Source organism: Leptosomus discolor, chromosome 4 (genome assembly GCF_034619465.1).
Source record: "Leptosomus discolor isolate bLepDis1 chromosome 4, bLepDis1.hap2, whole genome shotgun sequence".
Taxonomy (NCBI): domain Eukaryota; kingdom Metazoa; phylum Chordata; class Aves; order Leptosomiformes; family Leptosomidae; genus Leptosomus; species Leptosomus discolor.
Window position 1 is genome coordinate 7,747,492 of NC_141394.1, and position 25,719 is coordinate 7,773,210.

Consider the following 25,719-nt stretch of genomic DNA (forward strand, 5'->3'; position numbering starts at 1 on the left):
TTTTTACAAAAATTTATGAAAGAGATTTTTGCAGATTCTGAGGAGTCAATCACTCTTCCTCAAATGCTTCACGCCCCCTGAGCATATCCACAAACCCATTATTTTACACGCAGCTATTGCTTTGAGGATAATGAACTGTAGCTCAAATTCATATGGTGTCAATTTTTTTCCTGGATATCTGGAGATCATTTTAGTTTGCTTCATCCAAAACCAACCCAAAACTTAAATATTATTATTTTGCTTAGCAAAGTGGTATCCATGGTAACTTGAGGACAATACCAGAAATCTGTTATAAGCTAAGTGGCAGTCTTGCGCTAAGGCACTTGACCCTCCAAAACCGCTTGTTGCAGCCAGAGCTATAACATGGTACACACACCAGGATCTTTCCCATTCACTGCTCTCCTACATGCTCCAAAAGAAACTTAGTTGAGAACATACCATCAAGTATTTTGGAAAGTTGTTTTGAAACACTTCTCAGATGATAATGACAATATGTGAAGCAGAAATAGCCTACGCCCCAGTGACCAGATGGTATTAGCCTAACACCTCCCATGTCAGTTGTGTGTAACCCCTTTTGGCAAACACTGCTGTCAGTGAACAACGCCGTGAATTATGCAATACAGAAAAATTCAGTGACTTGACTTGTGGCTGCTTCAACAGAGCAGTTTCATAGCCTGGAAAGGGCGTGGGGTATGTGTGCGTGTCTTCCTTCCCTCCAGCCTTCCAAATGTTTGCTCCTTGCATCCAGACTGATCGCCCGGGCTCAAAGCCTAGCTGTGGGGTTAAGCCACAGTGCAAAGCACGTTTCACGTTCCTGTATGGCAGGAAGCAAAACGAGGGCAACTGTGCACCATTCAAATGGAAGGAAAAAAAAAATTCTGCACCAAGATCCAGATTTTCAGATGGCATAAACTAGCAAAACTCTTTTGCAGTTAATGGTACTATGCAAATTTAAAACCTGTCAGAAACCTAACCCATAATATTCTGTTAAAAGATGCAAAATGGACTTTTTCCTTGAGATCTCTGAACCAATATTAACAGTAGGACTAGAACAGTTAACAGCCTGTTAACTGCTAACAGCGGGGTGCCTGGAGGCCACCTTCATCAGCAGTAACATCATCAGCAACAGACTGATTTTAATTAACACGATACTATCAAATATATCTTGCTACTTATGCATAGCAATATGTGCTTCTCACAATGTGAACTTTCAGGATACCATGCCTTTCCACTTAAAAATAAATTGTTCCTAAAATGGTAGAGTGGTTGTAATACGAACACCATAAATACAACTCACCATGATATTTTTGTGGATGAAGCCTCGTCTATACCTTGCAGGCTTCAGATGTGGGTATTCTTCTGTGCTGGTAACTCTGATATTCCAGACCTTTTTCCAGGCATCATAAAGTTGAACATGTACTGGATAGACTCCAGAATGGTGTGGAGCCACTGCATAGCCCAAATCAGTTGGAATACCATGCTCCTAAAACATAACAGAACAATGACTGCTTTCAAAAATTTAAGAAACTTGATGTTTTGGCATTTCTCAAATCCTTTGTTTGTGAGAGATCAAGAACGGGTCTGAAATGCAAATAATAGTGATACCAAAATAAGCTGATATGTAAGGGAGACGGAAGGCAGCATGGTGAAGATGAAACGCAGGATTTTAATACAAAAGCCTTTTTAATAAATATTTTTATGAGTATGTAAGGAAGAGTGATATAGCTGTTTTTTTGTTGATTTCTTCAATCTACATTGAACAGAAAGCTGCACTCTTTCAAGTTCTTGCAAAGAATTTGCTCACAAACTAAGAATTCAGAGAGAAAATTACTGGCACATATTCAAACACAACAGGTAGCATTTGGCAGTATGTTTTCCACTGCATGTCCATACAGAATTACTTGGATTGTTAGCTGAATTTCACAGACAGTCATCGCATTTCCCCTCTACTCCACTTGAAACATAAAACCATGTTCAAAAACCAGCTTAAACCATTTCAGCGCCATTTTAAAAACTGAGAAAAGATAACTGCTTGTAAAATTCTGAGGATAACAGGCAGATGTTGTAGGCTAACCCCTTTTGTAGTACATCTTGCTATCTTCGCAGACTCCTGTTATTTATCTTCTTCACACACTGACCTTGCTGGTATTACCGTCAAGTCAGTCGATACCATTTCTTTCCAGCTTCTGGTTTCCAACATACTCTTAACAAATTTTGACACCTTTTCTCCCTTCTTTCAGGCTACTTTTCAAAGGAACAGTATATAGCAGACAGTTCTTTCATAGTCTGATTAGCAGAATACAATGTCCATAAGATGTCCTTGTGTTGCAATGATTTAGGAAAACTGCCTTTGCACCACCTCTGCGTCTGTTTGTATATGCATGGCCATCTTTACCACAGTTTCTATCATACTTTTTGTGCAAAGGTAAGAGTTGGTTGATACTGGGTCTCTTCCTTTGAATAAAATAGTTAGTGAGGAATATGAAAAACTCTGTAAGCCTTATCCCAAAGAAAAAAGGGCGCGTGACCTTAGTAAAATCATCTTTCTTCATCTTTCCTGAAGGAGGACTGGACTACTGTAGGAAAGCTAATGTACTGGACTTGAAAAGCTTAAATAGTCAGGATTCAATATTGGGGGTATCTGTTATAATTTAAATATGACTACTAACAGCTCAAAAGAAAACAAACTCACAAAAAGCAGCATTTGCTTCTGCTCTGGAAGAAGAGGAGAAGTAAGACTTCAAAGATGTGAAGCCTGCAAGGGAAGAAAGTGATTTTTCCCTCATTGAAGGGCTACTTCAAACCTACTGTAATGGCATGTCTAACAGACAGGTTTGATTTAATCATAGTTGATAACCCTAATTTTTCTATATTTAAAAAACTGGTGAAATTATTATTTCCCTTTAGCAATTTATGGCACACATAATAGGGCGTAAGATTTACCACCCTGTGGCTGGTGCAGCTTTTGGAATTCTTGTAAGGCTGTACCGCTCCTGGGTAAGATCCAAGCACTCCATCAGCAAACCCACTGCACCCAGGGAGCTCATCATCTGCTGGTTTACAGCTGGGGTGCCCTATGTGTAATCTGCCAAAGTAGGAATGAGTAAGATGTAGCCTATTAGTTTTACTGCATGGGGAGATAAAGAATGGATATGCCATCAGTTCCACAGCTTTACACTATTTAATTCCATCACAGATATTTCAATTCCTCTTCCTTTAATCTTTTCCACTTCCCTTAAGCATGCATAAACATCAGAAAGAAAAATCTTTACAGAACATGTAAGAAATTGCAATCTCTAATGTCCCATTTAATCTCCTTCATTCAGCTATAAACAAATGTCTGATTTTTTAAGGGTTTTTCCCTCAAGTTTTACAATATGCAGTAATAAATATGTAATTTAAATCTTTCATTCTAATTATGAGCCTATCATCTTCAATGTATCAGTGTCTCCATTATTTCTTAGTGACTGTAATTCCCAAGTGGAGCATTTCACACACAATATACATATTCAGTTTGATAATGCATGAGGCATCAGCAATTTCAGTCTCTTTCTAAAAAGCAGGATACTTATCTTTGTTATTAATTTAAATGCTTTAAGCAAATGAAACATAATGAGTAGCTTCATGTCTGTATGTCTATACACAGCTTCAGACATGAAAAAAATTTAATGTAAGGTATCTGTAAGTATTAAGAGCATTGAAAGCAGTGAGAAAAAGAGAAACTGATGAAGTTACCTACAACAGGGTTGAACATGAATTACTCTAATAACATACTTCAACGGTTACATACTGTAGACTAATCCCAGAGGATGTCCTAAGCAACACCAGAACTACAAGAACTAGTTTATTCCAGTGGAGCTTGCAACAGAACATAGAATCATAGAAAAAAGGGAATTTTGGACACAGGATTTAAAAATTTTCATGATTCTAACTTCTGCTGAAATGCTGTCTTTAATAGAAACAGTAAAATCGAGTTGGCCTGTACTCAGTATAAGTACAGCTGTACTTACTTTACAGTAAACTTGGTGAAACCTTTGGTCAAAATAAAGCATATACCCTACTTAAAAGCAAAGTTTTCAAACACAAATTTTAATTGCTTGATATTCTAGGTCTATACTTTCCTCCTACACCCACTGACACACGACCATAAGTGTTCTGGTATTTCAAATCCCCTGGCTCTTTCAAGGAACAAAGTCATCACCTGCCAGCTAAAGAGCAAACAGTGTATTTTGAAGAGAGAAGTAAAATTAGGCTATGAGTTATATTTGCTGAGATATTCTGATCTAACAGTTCTTTATGTCCTTACATTGTCCTTACATCATTTCTTCAGACAAATAACAAGTACTACGTATGCCAGTTTGGTTTGGTTTTATTGTATGAAATTCAGTGGAGCAAATAGGTAACTCTGTTTCTCTAGTATCCTCAGACTTAAAGATCCGGTTTTATTTTTCCTCATATTCTCACTGAAATATATTTTTTTCAGAGCTTTGCTGTGAATAAATAATTAGTAAAGACAATGCTTTTCAAAACAAGTTTTTATAAAGCTAATCCAAAGGGAATAGATAAGGTGTTATTAGATATTACTGCAGAAAAGCACCTTTGAAAATGTGGCACACTTCATTAATCATAATATGCAGTGTTTTCATAAAGTCGTTTGACATGTTCTGATGGAATATTTATTTTCAGAAAACTGGATTTTTTCTAATCTAAACAATGGGTTATTTGGACAAAATTTTATTTAGGAAAATATTGACATAGAAGAATTCATTGAGATTAAAACAAATTCTAAAATGATTGATTTTCCAACAAAGTAGGAATAATGGTTTCTGAATACCTAAATTCAATATAAAATGCAAAGGTATAACTCACTAAGGCAAATTTTTTGTTGAGGATCATCTGCTCCACCAGTGATGACTCGTTGTGGAAGAGGTGAGGCTGCATGTGACTCCACATATGGGGAAACCACCAAAACTCATCTACGGACCTCAACAGCAGGTCATCTCCTTCATCTTCCTCTTCAGTGCCTTAAAAAAAAAAAAAAAAAAAAAAAAAGAGTAGAGTCTCTACTTTTATTATTATTATATTCCTACAAATGTTTGAAAACATAAAAGAGAAATTAGCATAATAAAATGTGATCATTTAAAGTACAGTGGAGTTTAAACGTTTCAAGAACATATTCCTTTTCCTGATGTAATTACAGCCAAGCAAAAGACCGAAAACCCCATTTTCATGGCATCTTGAATGCATGGTACTACATGGTCCTCACATGCACATCCTATAGTAGTAACATCAGTAGATAAGGGACAGAATCTCAGAAATTGTATACAAGACAGTTTAATGCAGAGTATAAATGAAAAAGTTGACAACTCTTTTCTGGTATTCCTTACCCAAACTAAATTAAATCCCCAATCAAACTTTTTTGCCTTTTGTTATCTACGGTCTGTGGAAGTAATTTTTCCAGCAGCTTTTTCAAAATATTATGCATAATACAACTATTTTCTCTTCCCCGCTAATTCTTACCTTTGTGGTCATGGTCTATTGGGGACTTCCCAAAAATCTGCATCTTCAGAGAGACTTAAAGGGTGGCTGGACCTCACTTCAAGGTACTTCTCAGGCCCCGGGCCTGTCTTTTCAGATGCTCTCCTGCCTGTTCCTAAGGGCACGGGGTGGAGAACAGGCCCTGCAGCCATTTCTAACTGTGGGCATCGATGAAGAGGAATCCCTCGGGCCCCACCTTAAGGCCCTGCTGTCCTCCCGCACCTCTCTGCTGTAGTTACAGCAGTGAATAAGCCAGTGGCGGGGCCTGTCCTCCGACCCTGAGCTGGCTGGCTGCTTTGATGCTCATAAATCCTCCCAGCCTGGGAGAGAAGCAGCCGCACCCCAGCTACCCACTGGGACAGGCCCCTGCCCCTGCTCCCCCAGGGCAGGCTCTGGGGGCTGGCTGGGACCCCGAGCACTCCAGAGACCGTTCAGGTGACCCGAGGACAAGGACAACCTGCTCTCCGTGCTCAGGCCTTTGCCTCAGCTCTGGACAACCTACTCACACAGATTCAGCCTGGGTGTCTGACAGCACCTCGGGGATGGGAAGTGTCAGGGTCTAATTAGCTGGGAAATCAGGACACCCACCCCCAAGCCCAAACATTTTTCCTAGTCCCAGTGTACATTTTTCTAATGACAAAGTCCTGTCAAAGGCAGCCAAATTTAAATAATCCCTTAAAGGGCTGCTATATGAAGACTATGAGAGCCCAACTTTCACAACCCATAGTTTAACACATCTTCACACTGTGCCTGCTTCCTGCTTTTCTGACTGTTCCTACTCCCACCAACAATCAACACAGCCTGACAAATACTTTCTCTCTCTCTCTGAGCATTTTGCAACATCTATTCTTCTTTATCAGTCTTTTAGCCAAACATTCACCTCCAATGCTTTCTGCATCTGTACGGCCATACTGCCACTAACCCTGCATGCCTTTTGCTTTTTCCTCTTTCCTTCAGCAAACCTTGTCTGACACAGCTTCGCTGTTGTGATTTTATTCCTCATTACCTCTGGGGAAACTACAGCAGTGAATGAAAAATGTGGGCAGACATATGTAATGATGTGTCAATATTTGTAGGATCATTAGATTTTAGAACTCCACGTGAATCCATGGGGCCCTGCGTGATGTTCACACGCCATCAAAGAAAGTGACAGGAGTGCCTAAAGCTTGTACGATAGCCAGATCATGGAGAAGAAACCATATCAAGAAAGGAAGAAAGCCACAGCAAGGGATGGGCTGTAATGGAGACAGGCTCAACTCATTCAGTTTACAGCCAGTAACTGGGTCAGTTTGTCCTACAAACATGCAGTACCTTTGCCAAATCCTACTCAGTCAAAACCAGGAAAACCCACATGCATGTTTTTTTCCAAAGCATCTGAACCATCAACTGAGGCAAAAGAAATGGTCTGGAAAGTACCTCTGCCTGCTGAGACACTTTTGGTGGCAAACTTGGCAGTCAGGACTGTTTTGCTGGACCATTCTGGGCAGAAGTTAAAGCATCTCTAGTCTCTCTGAACCATGCAGCTGACACCTGGATTGCAGGGGTGGAACCTTGACATTTACCAAGCCTAGCTGAAGTCTGCTGAGCCCAAGAGAGACCTGGGGAGGGACTGTGCAGCCCCAGCTGCTTTCCCCTCCAGCTGTTCAAGTCTGGATAAGTCTAAATAACAGACTTTCCCTGCCTCTTCTGTTCTTAATATGACAAGTAATACCAACCAAGGTGCACAACTGAGCACAAGAAGAGTTCTGCTCATCCCTCTGCTATGTGACACGTACAGCAGTCGAGCATATTCAAGCTCTGTATATCTTTCTTTGGTTTTGAATAAATCCGGTTTCGGTTCCTAGTCTCAGTTAACATGTCACTTCACTTCCCTCTTTTCATATTAACATCCTTCAACTATGACATTATCTTGTGTTGTCTCGTGTCTCTCTCTTCCAGGTTCTGATGTTGTTCTATTTTGCATCTGTGTCTTTTTTTTTTTTTTTTTCTGTTTGACAGTAGAGCACACCTTCTTTCTTCTGCATCACGTCCTATTTAATACCTTATCTTTTCTTTCTTCATATTTCTAGAGTGGTTTAAGTATAAAATTGTTTTAATGAGTAATATATATTGCTATGTCTCTATAGTAGAGATTAAACTATCCAAAAGGATAAACCGTGGTAGCTCAACAGATCTCTTGGTGAAGTCATAGAAAATTTCATCTGATCAGTGGAATTTACCACTCAACAACAGGTTGATAAGAACTGAATTTTAGTAAAAAGGGAGGAAGAATTCAATCTGTTCCACACTGGCATCAAACGCAGGCATCACAGCTTACTAGAATTACAGGTGCCTCATCCCAAGATGTTCTGGCCCATCTAAAATTACCACTTAATTTCTCTGTGTGCTCCGGAAACAGATGCAGAAAAAAAAAAAAAAAATCCAGTTCTACATGCCTCCTTCTCCCCATTTCCTGAAGGAGGTTCTGTAGCAAGCATCTGAGCTAGCTCAAAGTGAACAAAATTGTAAAGCAACAGCAAAAGGTGTGTTTATTCCACCCTCAGGACTGATTTTACTGTATCCAATGACACATATGTAACATGTACAAGCCCTGCAGAAAGCTGTCTTGGACTGCTTCTTGCAAGGTCTCCTGGCCCTGTGACTCTGCCATTTCTGCATGCCCCAGCTTGCAGGAGGAGAATGAGCATTCCTCTTATTCAGGAAAGGTAATAGTTTGACAGTACACTTTTCTGAAGGGTGCAGTCTTTCTCTTAGGAACTACAGCCTGGCTCTCCCACTTCCACATTATTGTTCCACTTACTGGACTATCATGCAAACAATAAGCACCTTTTTGTAAAAAAAGCAAAAACAAAAACAACAAAAAAACCACCCCAAAACAAAAGAAAGAAAGAAAGAGAGACAAATGTCGCTCCAAAGAGGCGTTTACAGACTCTACCTACACGGTTACTTCCAGACAGCTCAAGTAAAATGTTAGTCTGATATAACAACTTCAGGAGAAAAATTTGATTCAGTAAATCACACAAATGTATGTCCCAAAGTAACCTGGAAGAAAGAACAATTTCATTTTCTTAGTTATCCTATTATAAAAGAAACTCTTTTCTCTATTCAGACCCTTGGTCTCTATCATTCCTACTTTCCTCATACTACAGAGAACACCATCAAAATGAAAGTGATTTTAGTATTTCATTCTTACCTGTGTGATAAAATTTCCCTGAAAATCCCAGGTTGAAAGTAAAATTTGTAATCTGAGCTCTCAAAAGATTCTGAGTGTCAAGCAGGGCCTGAAAAGAAAACAATCCACCATATAAACATATCTATAGCAAACACATCTGGCATAGAAATTTAATATAACAATATAAATATTTTTACAGGTTTATGACCTTTTCTATTGGTTTTGCTATTTAAAACCAGCTCTTTATATATTACAAAGAAGTAACAAATAGTTTCACTACCATTTAAAGATTTAAGACAGCATGCAAACGCCATCGTTTTCCTCATGAGGAATACCACCTATTAAATACTGTTTTACTCCCCGAGTCATGAGAGAGGAAAACAAAGGCACACACCAGAGAAAAGACCTTCCACTGATTACTCAGTAAACCTGGGACACAGCCAGGAATGAAATTCAGATCTCTTGTGCCCCCAACCACTGCTCCATTCACTAGGGTGAACAGCATCTATTAGTTAGGCTTTTCTAGAGTAGGTCAAGAACATGCACAGCATTTTCGTCATATTTTCAAAACTACTGTCAATGAAAAAAAAAAATCCAGAAAGACAGAAAGAAACTAGATAAAGCCTATTCCACATCAAAGAACTTAATCCTAAATTCCCCCCAGCTCTGACTCATTTCTCAGACAGTTAGCATACAGGCTGTCAGCACACATGTACTTGCACTAAATTAGTACAAACAAAAAAACAGCACGCAGGAAGAAAGGGGAAAGCTATTATTCATCAGATACAGCCTCACTCTTTGATTTCAATATGCTCTTCTTGATTTATTACTCCCAAGATTTACATATTACTTTCAGGAGTTATCTACCAAACTCTTACGCTCTGCTGCTTGCTCTTTCAGTTTTCCAGGTGTAACAAAGAAAGCCAGTTTTCCAATGCAAAACAGAACTTGGCAAAGCCAGAACAAAACAGCAGAGCAAAAAGCCTCCTCTAAAATGAGACTTGGGAGCGTGCATTCCTCCAAATAGCCTGCCTTCAACTGAGCACTCGATAGTCGGCAATTTATGAACACACCGGACTCTGCAGAATTGTGACACTGTACATGGCACATCAGAAGTGTATGGTCAGCTACAGCACACATGGACACACACACTTGGAGACAGGGACTTATGCAGTATCTTTAAAAGAAAGGGAAATATTTATACATCAAAAGTCATCAAAGAGTTTTCAAAGTCAACTTACAGTATAGCATAATGATTTTAATAAAGCATTACTATTGTCAGAAATTAGTAACTGTAATCATGTTATGAAAGAAGAAAGTATTTAAAAGCCCAAAAAGATTAAATTCACTAGATGCTCTCAAAGGTTTAAAGGTCTAGTAGCCTCCTCACTCTTGAAATTCAATGACAGTTTGGTGCCTGGAAAAATATGAACCAGTAATTTTAATTACAGTTTCTTTGGACATTTTCATTATATGAGTAATTTGCCTACAAGTTGGGGTTGTTTTTTTTTTTGTTTGTTTGTTTTCTTTTTTTTTTTTAACTTGAATGCCAATGACAACAAAATGTTAGCATGGAAGTTAAGTCCTGCTTTAGACATGGGCACAGCATAGTCAAGTTACAGTTCCTCAAAATACGACCCATTTTACTGGTGGAGGCAACATCCACCTTATTGGAGAGACTTTTGGGCATAAGATCTCTTCTTTGGGTCTTTTCCAGGGCTCATCTATATAGGTTCTAAGAAAAGTACGATCTCTATCTGCTCACTGTCAAGCCTCTTTCCTTACAATACCCTACCTACAACATTACAGTGACAAAATCAGGCAAAGGGTGACAATAGCAGGGGCTCCCCCCGTGCACCTGCCTCAAGAGAGGCCCAAGGCAGCAGGCCCAGCTGAGCTCCCACTCCCAGTAAGAGGTGGCCACACACCACAGCTGGTGCATCTGTCTCTGCTCTGTGCTCGCCTTTCCCAACGCTCCCTTTCCAGAGCTGAGCATTTTCACCTGGCCTCACGGAGAGACGGCAGCACTGCCCAAAGCGGGAACAGAGCCGCTCTCTAGTCCTCCGCGGCCTCAGCAAGCTCCCCAAGCTTGTAGCTCTGGCTTGCTCAGGGAAGCTGGTGCTTAAGGGAGCTGATCTGCAGCAACAGGAGAGACAGTCATTTGTCCCCATCCTAGGGGGTTGCAAATTTGAGTTTTGCTAACATGGCTGACCAAACATGAGTGGTTTCAATTCTGAGTCATCAGTAGTACTTGCCTTGTTCACCATTTCAGCGGGCCAGAACATTATGCCTAAGCATATTCATTAAATATATATTAATAAAAAAACTAAATCTGTAAAAGAACTATCACTTTTCTGCCTCCTATTTCTTAAGGCCCTCTCAGATCTGGAAGTAATTTGTCTCTCCCACTGTCTTCAGAAGTGTAGCTCCAGCAACAATAGTACCGGCAGTTTCAAAGCACAGTACTAGTACGGTAAAGATCATCTTTCACTGGAAAGCCTGAAAAATGCCCTGCGAACAAGTGACTTCCTAAACGAATGAATAAAATGAAGTACAGAATGGAGATAATTGAAAACAAGCTCAAGACTTCTGAAGTGGAATATTAAGAGAAAAATCTTGCAACACTAACGAGGGCTTTTGCGCAGGCCAAGAGTGCAAAGATCACCGAGTAGACTTCTTATTCTAATGAAAGGCAGCAAATCTGCAGAGGATTTATTATGAAAACCATCCTTGAGCTGCTGGGAATGTATGCAATGAAATAATTTTATCCGTGCACCGTTAAAAATGTGGGAGGCAAATGATATGGCTATACACTTCTTATGTTAACAGTACATATTGTCGAATGAGAGATCCTGAGTGCAGCTTGACAGCAAGGTGGCATGAATGAGCTGCACAGTTCTTTCCCTCCAAATTAAGAACTGTGAGCATTTTTTGAGCTGAAGGTCTTATCCTGTACCTTTCTAATACCTTCTCAGCTCCAGCCTAGCTCTCAGTATGATGGAAAAACAGAACAGGAAAAACAAAAAGCAGCTGGAAACGCCTAAGAAACACTCCTGGAAGATCTTTGCTGTACCTCCCTGGCACACTGCAGCTACAGGGCTGACAGGAGAGTTGCAAATGTAGGCTTTCAAATGGGAGAAGGGAGGAGCGTAGCAAAAAGCCCATTACATTTCTGTGATAATGCAATATAGTGCAATATAGAGTTTACTTCTTTGCTGGGATTTAATTTTGCTAGTGTAGTTACCACCTTCTCGCCTCAATCACTGCCTAGTGGCTGCACTTTATTTAGGCCAGCAGTCTCAATAAGACACTCCAAACAACACGAAACTCTAAGGGAAATGTGAAGTTCACCTTCTACAGAACACTGAAAGCAACACGGTTGTTTTTTCAGCTCCATTCTCTCATTAAAATCAACAGGAGATCTTCTGCTAAAGCCTTGTGGCGGTGGTGGAAAATGTATCAGCTAATACCAATGGTGTACCTGCTCACCTGCTCTGTCTGCAAAGAGGCAGGGCACAGACCTGCTGTGAACCACTTTTTGTACAGACATGCTGAGATAACATCTGAGTTGTCATGCCTATGATTATTTTCTGCGTGACTTGACATTTTACTCATCTTTCAGGTTCTAAAAACAAAATGTTAAAACTCATGAAAAATATATAGTAGCAGATGGCAGGGCCTATTACTGTGAGTTTCTATCAGAAAGACAGAAAGGGAAAAGCAGGGGGACGAAAAGCCTGGAATTTCGTTTCTAAATGCTGGTTTATATGCTGAAGGTAAGCAAGTGATATTTTCTGTATATTTTATGACTGGTTTATGAACAGTCCCTCTGGGTGTCTGTAGGAGATGTTATATAAATACACTAGTACTGAAGATTATATTTCAAAAACTGTTTAGTAAAGCCTTCATACGTTTATAAATAATTATTTAGTATGTATGTTATACTTCCACTGGTACTATAAGGAAAATAAATTGCTGGCTGCATAATCACTTTCATGGACATAGCTACAATGGAGTACTTTCTTTTCAACTTTTCCTAAGCCCACATAATAGCTTTAGGAAATTCCTTGTGCCAGAAATTAAATGTGAGAATTCAATATATGATGAAAGACCCCCTTCTTCACCGACAGTTGAAAATAATCTCAGAAAAAGGCCCTGTTACAATCCAAGGAGTAGGCAAAAGTTACCCAACAGCAAAACAACAGAGTTCTTTCAATCCTAGCATCTGACAAGTTTAGAGTATAACGAAAGGAATATAAGAAATCACATACGCTGTACATCGATCCAGATTCTCAGATGATTAACCAGCATCATTGCATTTAAGTTATTTCTATTTAATTTCTGATGAAACATCTCAGCAAATGTAAGCTGCTGTAATTGCCAATTGGATCTCAGCTGACCGAGAATTTAGGAGAAAATGGACTCTATGATCACAAATGGAACAGAACAAACCACGTGAATTATTCTTTAGCTGAAATATTCATGGAATGGAAATGTATGAAAACTCCTGCCTTTGTAGAGATGGCCTCTTTCTTTCTTGGCAACCATGACATTTAGCTCTTTTTAATCACTTTTCATCCAGAAATATCAACTATGTTTACAAACAAAACAGTATTATCTGTTTTTTTTTTTCATCTTACAGCAGAGTTCAGGACAGGACAGAAGTATAGACAGATGATGTGGGCTGTCAAAAGCTCTTGCTCAAGAAAATCAGCAGTAAAGCCTAGGATAAAACTCGTATCGCCAAACTTGTCTCCCATTTCCATAGCCAGGAAACCATCCTGCCTCCTGTCCTCAAATATCTCTTTACATGATTTCACTTTAGAGTCTGCCACAGAGAAGTCACAAGTGTCAACTTGTCTTCAGTAAACAGACAGTAGTAATTTCTTCAGCATCAACAAAAGTGTTCCCAACATCTTGGCTGATCAAACAAATAAATCAAGAATGTTCTGCTGAACTCTGCTTCACCAAGAAGGAACTATGAATTCTTTCTGTAGTCATACCAACATACCAACATATTTACAACTATCTTCCTACTTAAAAGCTGCTAAAGAACTTAGCCACTTGAAAAGCGAAATATTTCAAAACACTGTTAATTTTACATGTAATCACATGGATTTTAAGTAAATTGGCAAGCAGACAGATATAGCCTTATAATGCTGCAGCACTAATATCTTAAACTTCAAATCACAACGTGCTTTCATGTCAGTAATAAAAGCAAGGTCAGCTTCATAATTTTCCAAAAGCCTATCTCCTCCTCCTTTTTTTTCGGGACGCAGATCTCATCTCTCAACACTTGCTTTACTATTTCGTGTCTAACAATACTATCAAAGGGGCCATTAAATTAGGAACTACTTCGCTTTTGAGGAAAACTTCTAATGCCGTATGGGCTCCTTAATAAAGGCAAGGACCTTCTGAAAAGGTAAAATTAATAGAAAGTGTAATGTGAAAGCACAGAAGTTAAGCACACAAAGCCCCTTTATGGGAGCTCTTATGCAGAAGTAGCTTTAATGTTCTGTGCTGTATTTCCTCTTCAGTTTAACCCCTGCAAGAGAGGGAAGAAACAGAACTAAAGCCATTTTAACTTGGAGTTTAACTTGGAGTTCTTAACATACGGATTTAATGAGCTGTAATTGATATGATGTCATTTTACTTTGCACTTTTTGTGACATCATTTTGCCTTTCCTGACCATGTACATGCTCTGAGAAGAGAGTCCTACAACTGAAGCTGCCTGTGCAGGTATACGCACACCACCTGCCTCCCTCAAACTTCCCCTTCTGCAGAACCTAACCTTTTCTAAAGTTTCTATCCACATTGCAAATCCACTTGCTTACACAGGAAAAAGAAGAAAACAAAATTTTTAAAAAAAAGAGGGTTGGGGAGGAAATGGAAATGAGAATCAAGGAACGTAACACATATACACAACTGAAGTTTGCATTTATGATACATAGAAAATTTATAATTTTTAGAGTATTGTGCTTCTCCTCAAAGTTCAACAACCAGTATTTGAAATTTCACAGATATATTTTGAGATTTGCTTTATGTTTTATATCATATATATTTATATATAGCATGTTTTATATACCAGTCCCTAAACTAGAGGCATTATCAAAGTGTCCAACACTAGAGGCAATATGTGGCACGGTGCAGCACAGAGCAGAGGCCAGGCTAACAAGCTGGGCCTGATTATCAGTCCCAGGTTTGTCCTGGCTGAGGTTCATGGCAGAAAAGGGAGGAGAGGGAATACACTGCCTGGGGAAGGGGCAGTGGGGATCCACAAGAAGTGTTGTAGCCGCAGCATGGTGGGGGCCTGAAAGCGAGAAGCGCTGAGATCTTAAAGGCAGCCATTCAAGAAACTGTGGCAGCAATGGGGGATGAGAAGGCAGTAGGCAAGAATTTGGGGGGTTTCGAGGCAGTGAGAAGCAGCATAGCAAGAGGAAACGGACGACAGTCTCAATGAAGGTCCATCCCAAATGGCTGGGAATCATTATTTTATTAGACAGACTATTTTGCTTCTGAGGAAAAATGTTTCCCTCATGATAAATTATGTATTTTGGAACATCATTAAAATTCAATGTCTATTCTTTCTGGATTTCCAAGATTAGCATTTTGACACCCATTACCATAAACATTTAATCTATGCAGGAGGAGGAATAATTGCTTTGGGTATACTGGGTGTATCTGAGAAAATATTTTCAAGATCCTTCAGACAGAAGGAGAAGAAAGCTAAAATTTCCTTTGGCTGTGCCCTCTCTTAACAGAGCTGACACTACAGAGAGGGTAAGAGAAGAAAACAAAGAAAATCATCTGCTTTTTCTGAAAAGTGTTTAGCTGGCAGAGACTGTAAATTATAAATAGACCCTAAATTGTGTAAGTGGGGAAAGGACACTGCTCTACAGTTTGCTGGAAGCAAGGTGTCCAAGAAGACACAATCCGGCAAAAATAGAATGACTGATGAAACAGGGATGGAAAAGCTAAACTGCTGACAATACACATATTCAAGTTTATAAAATATCAGATTCCACGTGAGCTGAAGACAACTATTACTGCTACTTTGTACAAAATAATCAAAATCGGGAGGGACAGACGTCTGTTTATCAAGATAGGAGTACTTTCCAGAAACAAATTATTCTTTCCATTAAAAACATGGATTTTGATAAGTCTACCAAGTCCTTCAAGAGATGTAACAGTTCAAAAGTACCACAAGCCAGCAAAACGCCTGTTTACAAAGGGCCATATAACGTGGTAGAATTCAAAACAGAAAATCTGTGCAAAGATTCCTTGGAGACGAAACAAAGTACCTGGCTCCAGTTACTTAAAAATTATTGTAGTTTACTGACAGCTAGATTCTACCTACCACAACTGTGTTTTTAAATTATCAAACAGGGATGCCTTGGAGCCAGACTCTTTAATGTGCAGGACAGGAAAAGCTCCCATTGATTGCTTGGGTTAATTTGGACTGTTTGCCAGATCCATTTGCGTGAGTATCTTACCTGACTTATGGTAATATTAAGGCCCATACTCACCAGTTGAAGAAGTTAGTTTGAGTCTTTTCTATAAATTCAATAAGCACCATTAAATTGGCAGCCTAGATTCTCTCCAAAAGTATCAATAAGATATCAGGCTGGAGCCCAACTACATGCATCTCCGTTTCTCAGTGTCCAATATAAGACACACTAGACCCGATGTTCAAAAAAACCAGAAGACACAACTTTATTTTATGAGATGCTGTAACTAGGGATCTGAATTTGTGGTCCACTGAAGAATACTAAAAATATAGGTAGCCACTTTGGAAAACATTATCTCAAATGATTTTGAGCAAAAGTTTTTTCATCAGAACACACCAGATCTTCCTTTGGAGGTTTTTTTATATCACATAAAATAATGATCTTGATGATGGTCCAATTACACATTTTCAAGTAATTAGGCTCTTTAATCTAGGTAAATCATTTGTACAACCAAGAGATTTAAGAAATATTTCTAACTTCCTTCACCATCTTCTTGCTTCTTGGAGGTTGAGACAGCAGCTAATGAGAATAAGCTAATTATGGCAAAGTAAGTTGAAGGTTTTAAATACTTGATGCCAATACTATTTAATAAAGTAATTAGCATGCTGTTTTCAGGACTCTATATGAAATTCCGCATTATTAGCTCTTAATTAAACTGTATTTTGATGACAGAGGTTACTATTACTAAACAGCTAAATGATCTTGTTATTCTGCAGTTAACAGAAATAAATCCTGCATTCTTTTTAGTTAAAGGTCAAAAAACCACAGGTCAATTGAAACAGGACTAATAAACACCCTATTGCTGCATACGATATTTTCCCCCAGATTTTGGTCAGACAGGATTCAACAGAAAACTCGGTTCTTGCATTTTTGCCTAATACTTTATCTGCTTAAGAAACACCAAGTATGAAGAAGTAAGTTCTCAGAGTATAACAGAACTCAAAGTAAAAACAAAGTGACTTTAAAATGCAGCTAAAATCTCTTCATATTTATCCAACTAAGTTCTTGTGATCTGGTGATTGTTGATGAGCCAGTACAGGGGGAAACTGAGGTTTGTTAGCCACCACACAAGCATTCAGGTAGCTGTACTGCAAAGTCACACACCCCCCGCCAGCTGCCTCAGCGCCGAGCGTGACAGGCCATCTCTCTGGGTAACAGAGTAGTTCAGATCCTGTTCCAGTTCACTTCTGGGCCACTTTGCTGTGCCTGCTTTAGTCTGGCTTGTCTCCATTGCACCCCATCAGCAGTAGATAAATTGTTATTTATCGCTGACTCCTGTAGATATTTGTCCAGCTATCAGTAAACGTTAGGCCTCAAAAATTCAGGTTCGAACAATAACCTCAGATGCAAAGCATTTATACCTCTGCACCCCCCCATTAGACAACCCACACTTTTACAGCTTCAGATCTTGTTTGGCAGGACGCACAATATTTTGTCATAGAAGCTAAAACAATGGCACGGCTATTCAGTCCAACAGTGCATATTATTTTATTGTCACCCAGCTCAGAAAGAACAGAGGTATTGTCCAAGCTCCTAGTACCACACTCTAAATTATCAACAGCATGTTTGTTTCTTATTTAATGCTTCCTCAAAGACCAGCTCCAGCTTTAGCTTTTACTACAGCCAACATGTACAGCAAGCAGAGGAGGACAAGGGCTACCCTCCAAGCAAGACAGTCCTCCGCTGCACGGGCTGGCCAAACCTGTGCTCCCCTACCCACCGCACACTGCCTGGCTCTGCTGCTCAGCGCCTGTTACCCTGCTGTTGGCAACACACGGCTCTGTACCACCACCGAATGCTGAAAATAGCTAGAAGGTTCAACACTGGAAGAATTTCTAGGCCTAATCTCTCAGCAGCAGAGACCAGGGTGGCCTCACCTGAATGCCCAGGAAGCTGCAGCTGGATCACTACATCTGCTCCACCCTGATGAGTTTGTCAGCGGCTGCATTACTCTGTCCAAAATGCCAACGTTTTTATAGATGCAATTTAGATTTCAGGTCTACCTTCACACCCTTTATCTTGCAAACAAAACAAATTGGTTCCATAAACCCTAGTTTCCTATACATTTGTTTCCTAATCACTATTCCCACAGTGCAATACCCTGTACTCCCTTTCACACTGCTGCCTAGGAACTACCTTCCCCATCAGGTCTCCAAAGCACTTCCTTCCCTTCCCGCTCTGCCCCACACACCCTGGCTAGATGAAAAAGTACGTGCTATCGCTAGCTCCAAGAAACAGCACGTGGATCAGCCAGGGGCAGGTCAAGGTGAAGGATAAATGCAGAGCTCATTCTGAAACCTCTGCTTCAGCACAGGCACTGCTTTGCGTACATGGCTTGCCCCACGCTGGTACATGCCTTGCCCCATGCTGAACTCCAGGATGTCAGCAGGAATTTAACTGTCTTTAAGAAATGCCTGTATCTGTCACATTGGATCGAAACTGGCCAGCAGGTTCAAATGTCATTAGATTGATCATAGCATCATACAATGGTCTGGGTTGGAAGGGACCTTAAAGACCATCCAGTTCCAACCCCCTGCCATGGGCAGGAACACCTCCCACTAGACCAGGTAGCTCCAAGCCCCATCCAGCCTGGCCTGGAACAGTGCCAGGGAGGGGGCAGCCACAACTTCTGAGCAACCTGTTCCCATGGCTCACTGCCCTCATCGTAAAAATTTCCTCCCTCATGTCCAATCTAAATCTACCCGCTTTCAGTTGAATTGCTGGACTGACAAAGGCAAATGGGGACATTAAAAATACACAATTTCTTTAGGAAATGAAAGTAAAAATGGCTTGTCAGTGTTGTACACATCAAACTCCAACGGCCTGTGAATACGGCCTTCTGAAAAAGCTTCAGTCTTTTTGTTTTCAATGTCAGTATTTTCTGGACCTCAATGCCTGAGCCTCGATAAAGTAAGACTCACCTGTCCCTATAAGCCCTGAAGCCTGTACTTCCTGCTCAGCAAAATTTCAAATAAACAGATTTCAAAGTTTTGTTTACATCATTATACAGATGCTCACAGCTCAATAGTGAGTGGTATTTATGTATTTTTCCAGAGCACACAAAATTCAAAGCATTTAAATTTTTCCAATATTTTTCCAGCATTTAGAAAGTGATCACTGAATAACAGTGGCTACAATTACAATATAAATCTGCTACATGATCACATGAAAACTCAAGTCCACAGACCAAGGTTTAATAAGCTGCTATTTATGTAGGTTGAAAGAAATACTGGACACTACAAGCTACGTCTAACATGTTGGTACCAACCAAAGAGAACCACTTTGGGGTTTGTTTTTTTCTTAGTTCATACTTCCATCCCCCCCCCCCCCGACCCAGTTAAGACTAAAGCTCCTACACAAGAACAATATTTGTGTTAATGCTTAGTTTTATACATTAGAGAACAAATAAAGTGCAAATAAATGAAGACACAAACCCTCTAATTTATATAAAAACCACAATAGAGCCAGTTGCTCTCCCTGTTTAGTAAAGCACAAGAGTTACCACATCACTGCCATGTTAAATAAACTGAATACCGCATGGACTAGGCAACACACTGATGACACAATCCATTCACAAATGTTTGTTTATTTATCTTTCCTAACAGAGCTAAAAAGATTCCTGTGCTTCTCTTAACACTGTATCTGATTTAAACTATCTATCTACCTTTATCCCGAAGTTTGGGGTGAGCTGAGGCATTCCGAAAGCTCTTTTTCTCCCTACGCTCCACCTTCATTGACAGAGAAAAAAATCTTTGACCAAAAAGATTTTAATTTTCTCTTTCTGCCTGAAATCTCCATGTCAGAAACAGCTGGGAATTCAGTCTTCAGCTTGCTCACCAGCTAAGGGTCACAATTTTTTTTTTTTCTTCTCTTTATGAGTAGTTCCAAAGTTGCTGAATGAAATTCCCCTGCTACCTCAGCATCGGTATGAAAGAAATGTCACAAGCTTGCCTAAAGTAACAGATATAACTCTTTTCTCAAGCCATATTTTTTATGATTATATGTAGTCAACATAGAAACGACCTAAGAACTTACTTTAAGTTAATAAAAACTTGGACAGTTTCATTGACTCCTACATAGTACCTAGGGTAAGAGATGTAATTCAGAAAAAAAGAAAGAAAAAAAACCAAACCACCACAAGATTTTAGTGAAACACTAGTAAGAGAAACACGGGGTGGTGGGGGTGGTTTATTTCGAAGTATTGATATACACCTTTCCTGCTTTTGCACAAGCCTTTGTATCTCTAAAAGACAAGATTACAGAAATGAGATCTACATCTACATAGACCCCAGCTGGCCAAATTCTACACTTGCAGACTCAAACCAACACAGAAGAATCAAAACTGAGCTCTGCATTTGATTATACTCTAAGAGGTTGAGAATACATCTTAGTACAAATTCCCTGCCAATATTATATTCCTCCCAATAACATATTTCGTATCCTTTTGCCAAATCTAATTTTTAAAGACTTACATAATCCTTTTACCTCCCTTTGCATATCAGCCTCTGTTCTTCCACTTTTATTGGCTATTCAGCCTACACTTAAGTATCTCTGTGCCTTACATTACATATTTTTATCTATCCTCACTGTTTATACCCTGCAGACATCTGCCGCCTATTGCCTTCTGCTTTGGTCATTACTACTTACCGAATTCTTTAGCCTTTATTTTTCATTTTTCACTCAGACATTTTCTGACTATTCTGGTATCTCTAAGCACACTCTAAATATTTCTGATTAAGTGGTGCAGAACTGAGCACAATATTCTAGAAACCTCCTCAGTCAGTAAGATGAAGTATTTTCCTGATGTAAACTGATATTTTTCATAGTCAGCTTAAATTTCAAACCAGCTTACCCTACAAACTCGAGTATATTTTACTATTCACCTTGTTTTTAGGATTACCACTTTCAACATTTCTATCACCTTTAATGAAGGCAGTAAGAAAGGCCAAGGGATAAAAGAAATGTCTTGCACCACAAAAAAAAACCCCACTTTTTAAATAAATGAAAAATTCTTTTTCAGCCCCCTTTCCAGTTCCATTAGAGTTCTATCAAAGGCAACTCTGAGTTATCTTTAACCCAAGTTCACTTTGAAGTTAGAGCAAGAGACACTTGGGTTATTCCCAGGAGTGCTAATACTGAAAGGGCAAGTGAACAAGAGCTTGGTGTAGAGCTGTGTGGCTTATTAGCTCCACAAAAATGCAACCAGTGTTCCCAGACCTAACCTGTTACCTCTGTACAGCACGGCAGGGCCTTTGTCATGTGACTTTGATTGGAATGAATCTGTGGAGCCTTACTCTGCACAGTCACTGACTTTATTTGTCCTCTCCCCTATTTGTATTTTCAAATGTACTGTAGTATAATTTTTGCAATATAAAATGGTCTTCAGTTTATGGTTTATTCCAGATATGAAACTACATTTCAATGAACAATACTAATTCATGTTCAGGACTGTAAAGTATCAGAAGGAATCTCCTAAAGAGTAAATATTTTTACAAATCAGTCATAAGGTTTTTATGCTCTGCCAAACATGATTTTTAAAAAGGGAGTAACACTTCTACCTTGTGGAAGCGTTGAAGTTTGCACAGAAAAAGAAACTGGCATTGGAAATAGATAGGGCATTGTTATTCCATGAGGGATTAGATATACAATGGCAACAATGAACTGCTTTTCTTTCACTTTGTTTTGTCAGCATAATCACCAAGAATCAGTCATGTAGTTGTATCGACTTTTTCCACGATGAACAGGTAAGAAGAAAGGACACTTTCCGTGCAGCTGTATTGTAAAAGAAACTAAAGAAATAGGGTCCGACTTCTACCCTCAGTCTTCTCTTTTTGCTAGACTGTGCCTTCTTGATGTGACTGAAGATCGGGAAGGAGGTAGGACATGGTACCATGTTCTCAGTTAATGGTTTGATTTCTGGATCTGTCTGCAGTGTGTTTTAATTTGTTGTTGTGAAAATTTTATTCAATTCCATTAGCAGCAGGAATTGGATGGCTAACTTGTCATGCGAAAAAGCCCCAAATAAATCTTGCAGCAGCCACTAGTACAGTGATGAATCTGGACAGCTCTGTGGTAGAGCTGTAGTTGCATTATTATTATTTGTATTATCAAAGTGCTTTTTGAACAAAAAGCACAGAACAAAAAGAGCCTCTGATCAAGAGAACTTGAAATCTAAGGAAAGAGAGGGATGACAGGATAGCTGAGGGATATGCTGCCAGGAGGCTGGAGAACGGTTTCAGCACTTAACTGTTCTTAATTATGCCTTCAGGCGTGCCACAGAGAGAGCTAGAACCCTGCCCCAGGCCTGGGGCATGAACTTCGTAACATCTACGCCCAGCAGCAGAAGCAGTGCCTTCTCTCAACTTCTTCCTTGTGCTCTCTGAACATCGTTACTCAGTGAACAACAATGGGCAGCTTTCAAAATGCTTTTTTAAAAAAGCTTTTTCAGTGGAGACAAATTATCCAGTAGCTTTGAACATCCTACAGTGCACACTCAGGTTTCAATGTGTCTTGACACACATTTCACTTACTTCAGAAATTTTGGAACGGCAGGTGTTGCTTTCGCAGACAGATGGATCAACCCAAATAGAGCCGAGCTTAGGTTATGTTGACAATACTCAAAGTAAAGTGTGCGGAATCACATGCATTTTTATCTCATCCATAAAGATATTCACATACATTCTTAAAGTATAAATTTCTAAGTAGACAGAGGAAGACAGAACTTGCTAACTACATGGCTGTGAACCCAAAATGATCACTGAAGGCTGGCATAAGCATTTGTGTGGATTTCTTTGGAAGGGAAGCCTTACACTCAAGTGTAAAAGTATCTTTGCATATAAACTAAGTCAAGCGAAAAGGCAGAAACAGTGTTACAAAGTATTCAATTAGCCCGCTTGATCTCAGGTGAGTGTAATTGCTTAAGTTTGAAATAAAAGAGCTCTTACATCACAAGTCTCCATTGAGAACAGGAATCAGAATACAACAGGCAGACACCATTGCTACAAGAGTTCCATTAAGCCTAAGGATAGCAAAGTATTCACCACTACAGAGAAATCTGGGGAATTAAAAAAAATGAAAAAAAAAAAATCACTGTTTTGAGATTCAGGTTTGCACGAAAGTGTATAGTGTCACAGCTTCTTAAAAAAAGGGAAAAAACCCCAAACCAAAACAGATTAGGTTACTCTAGCATTGCAAAACTAAGCAGAAGAGGAAAAAAAATTGCTATAAAGGACGTTAGGATTAGTGACCTGCCTTGTCCTTCTGAGATATCTTTTGTCTTCATGCTCCAGAGGACGCTGCACTCGGCCGTTAAGTTTCCGAGGAGTCGCTCAATACAAATGAGGGAGCATGGGGCAGTACTGCTCTCCTGACCCAACCCTCCCATGTGAGACTCTTCTGAAGTGCAGACTGTGCACACTTGTGAATGTGCAGAACTTCCACAGGAATCCTTTGGAATAGAAAACACTTGGCGTCTTTTAGGCTCAGGTGCAAAAACAGGTAGGAAAACAGATACCTAGAATATTATCCTCATATTAACAATAAAACTTACACTGCTTTGTTAAAGGCCTCAAGGCTGCAGCACATCAGTACTGAGTTGTAAAATTCTATGTCTGGGACCTGATGACTCTCCTAAGTTCAATCGAGCAACGGACTCGATCCAACTGCTCTATTTTTCCAAAAATTGTTTTTTCAGGAAAAGATCTCCAAAATACCATAGACAAAACAAGTAAGACAAGCCACGAATTTCAGGAAACACAGAACTAACAAAACCCACTGAACTAACATGAATAAAGACTGAAATTTTGTTCCCTCATAACAGACACAGCACTGGAATTATAAGCCTCTTCACACCCAAAACTGCTAACAGGAATCGACTATGTGCTAGAAAGAACATCCACTGGTCAGTCAGTGTTCACTTTCTTTCACATTTTCAGTGTAGAACGAGATGGCTTAGATGAACAGCATCCTTTTTACAGCTGCTGTGCCTAAGAAATATTGTACAGATGAACGAAGTGGATAGTTGAGCCAACTAGTAAGAACAGGTAAACTTAGTTACCCTTTTGGCACAAGTACGGCTTCTTGTGTAGCTACAGAGCAGTATGCCAGCGCCGCTACTTGACTTACACCCTCTTTACAGATTTCCTCCACAGGGCCATGTACATCCCACAGCCCCGGGGAGGTAGGCAGCGTTGCTCCTGCAAACGTTTCTGAACCTCAGTCCTTCCCCCATACAATATCTATATAAGTGTATCAACATAAAGCACAGACCAGAGGCATTTGAACACACAAAACAGGCAGCCTCCTCTCTGTTTGCCTGGCAGTCCACAGAGATACGATGTGGAAACTGGCTGTTACTAGACACACAGTTACCATGCAAGGCTTCTGTCTTCATACGCCATGGATAAGCTTAAAACTAATCTCGGTGCCAAAATTATTCCATGGGGTCTGGTTGTATCTAGCTCAACGCAGGTGCAGCACAGGAGGAGGAAACACGTGTGGGATTCCCAGCATTGCCCTGGCAGTCCCAGAAGTGTTGTACCCAAGGCAGAACCAGCTCCCCTGCATCCCCATCACCCCTCCACAGCCACTCTCCTCTGGTCAAGGACTTTTATGCAGCTGTTTCAATCACCAGTACATTTCTTTTAAGAACAAAAGCTGGGCTGTATTGAGCAGCAGTTCTATCAGTCTTACTAGATTAGAATTCACAGAAGTTGGTACACAAACCAAATCGCTTTCAGAAGTTAAATGTTAAGATGACTGACTGGTAGAGCTTTCTATATGCTGGTAACAGCCCATAAAACATGTAAAACAATTTTTATAACTTTTTCTAAAGTTACATTTTAGTTCTGAGATCCAATTATAATTCTCTACTGTCTCACAGTGTATAATACTCATAGAATCACAGAATAGTTTGGCTTGGAAGGGACCTTTAGAGGCCATCTAGTCCAACGCCCCTGCAGGGAGCAGGGGCATCTTTAGCTACATCAGGTTGCTCAGAGCCCCGTCCAACCTGGCCTTGAATGTTTCCAGGGCCTCTACAATCTCTCTGGGCAACCTGTGCCAGTGTTTCACAGCCTCATTGCAAAAAATTTCTTCCTCATATTGTCTAAATCTACCCTCCTTTAGTTTAAAACCATTACTCTTTGTCCTATCACAACAGGTCCTGCTAAAAGGATTGTCCTCATTATCCTTATAGGCCCCCTTTAAGTACTGGAAGGCCACAAATTCCACACTACTGTATCTGAAACAACATATGCTCAGGAAGTTAAATCAGTCTTCCTGGGGCATCAGACAGCTACAGAAACACCACACATATTCCTTTTCTTTGACTTTTTAAGGACAGAATGTACTATTTACTTATTATTTCAGCCAAGTCAATATAAAATACCTTAGGAGCTTCAGGTCGAATTAAAAAAGAACATATGTACACACACAGTAAGGACATCAAACAACGGCATAAAGGTACTCTGGCTAATGCACTGGGAATGTAAAATCATTTA

At 39.7% G+C, this 25,719-nt stretch overlaps 1 protein-coding gene across 1 annotated transcript in view; it reads right to left on the reverse strand.

The window, feature by feature from the left end:
- Window positions 1-25,719, reverse strand: part of LOC104353757 (bifunctional heparan sulfate N-deacetylase/N-sulfotransferase 3) — a 62,776-nt gene that overhangs the window by 30,508 nt on the left and 6,549 nt on the right. Inside the window, exons 2-4 of the mRNA XM_009960449.2 lie at window positions 8,732-8,819; window positions 4,870-5,024; window positions 1,298-1,483 (exon numbers count right to left, since the gene is read on the reverse strand). Coding sequence (XP_009958751.2) covers window positions 1,298-1,483; window positions 4,870-5,024; window positions 8,732-8,819 — 429 coding nt within the window. The remainder of the gene's footprint in view (window positions 1-1,297; window positions 1,484-4,869; window positions 5,025-8,731; window positions 8,820-25,719) is intronic.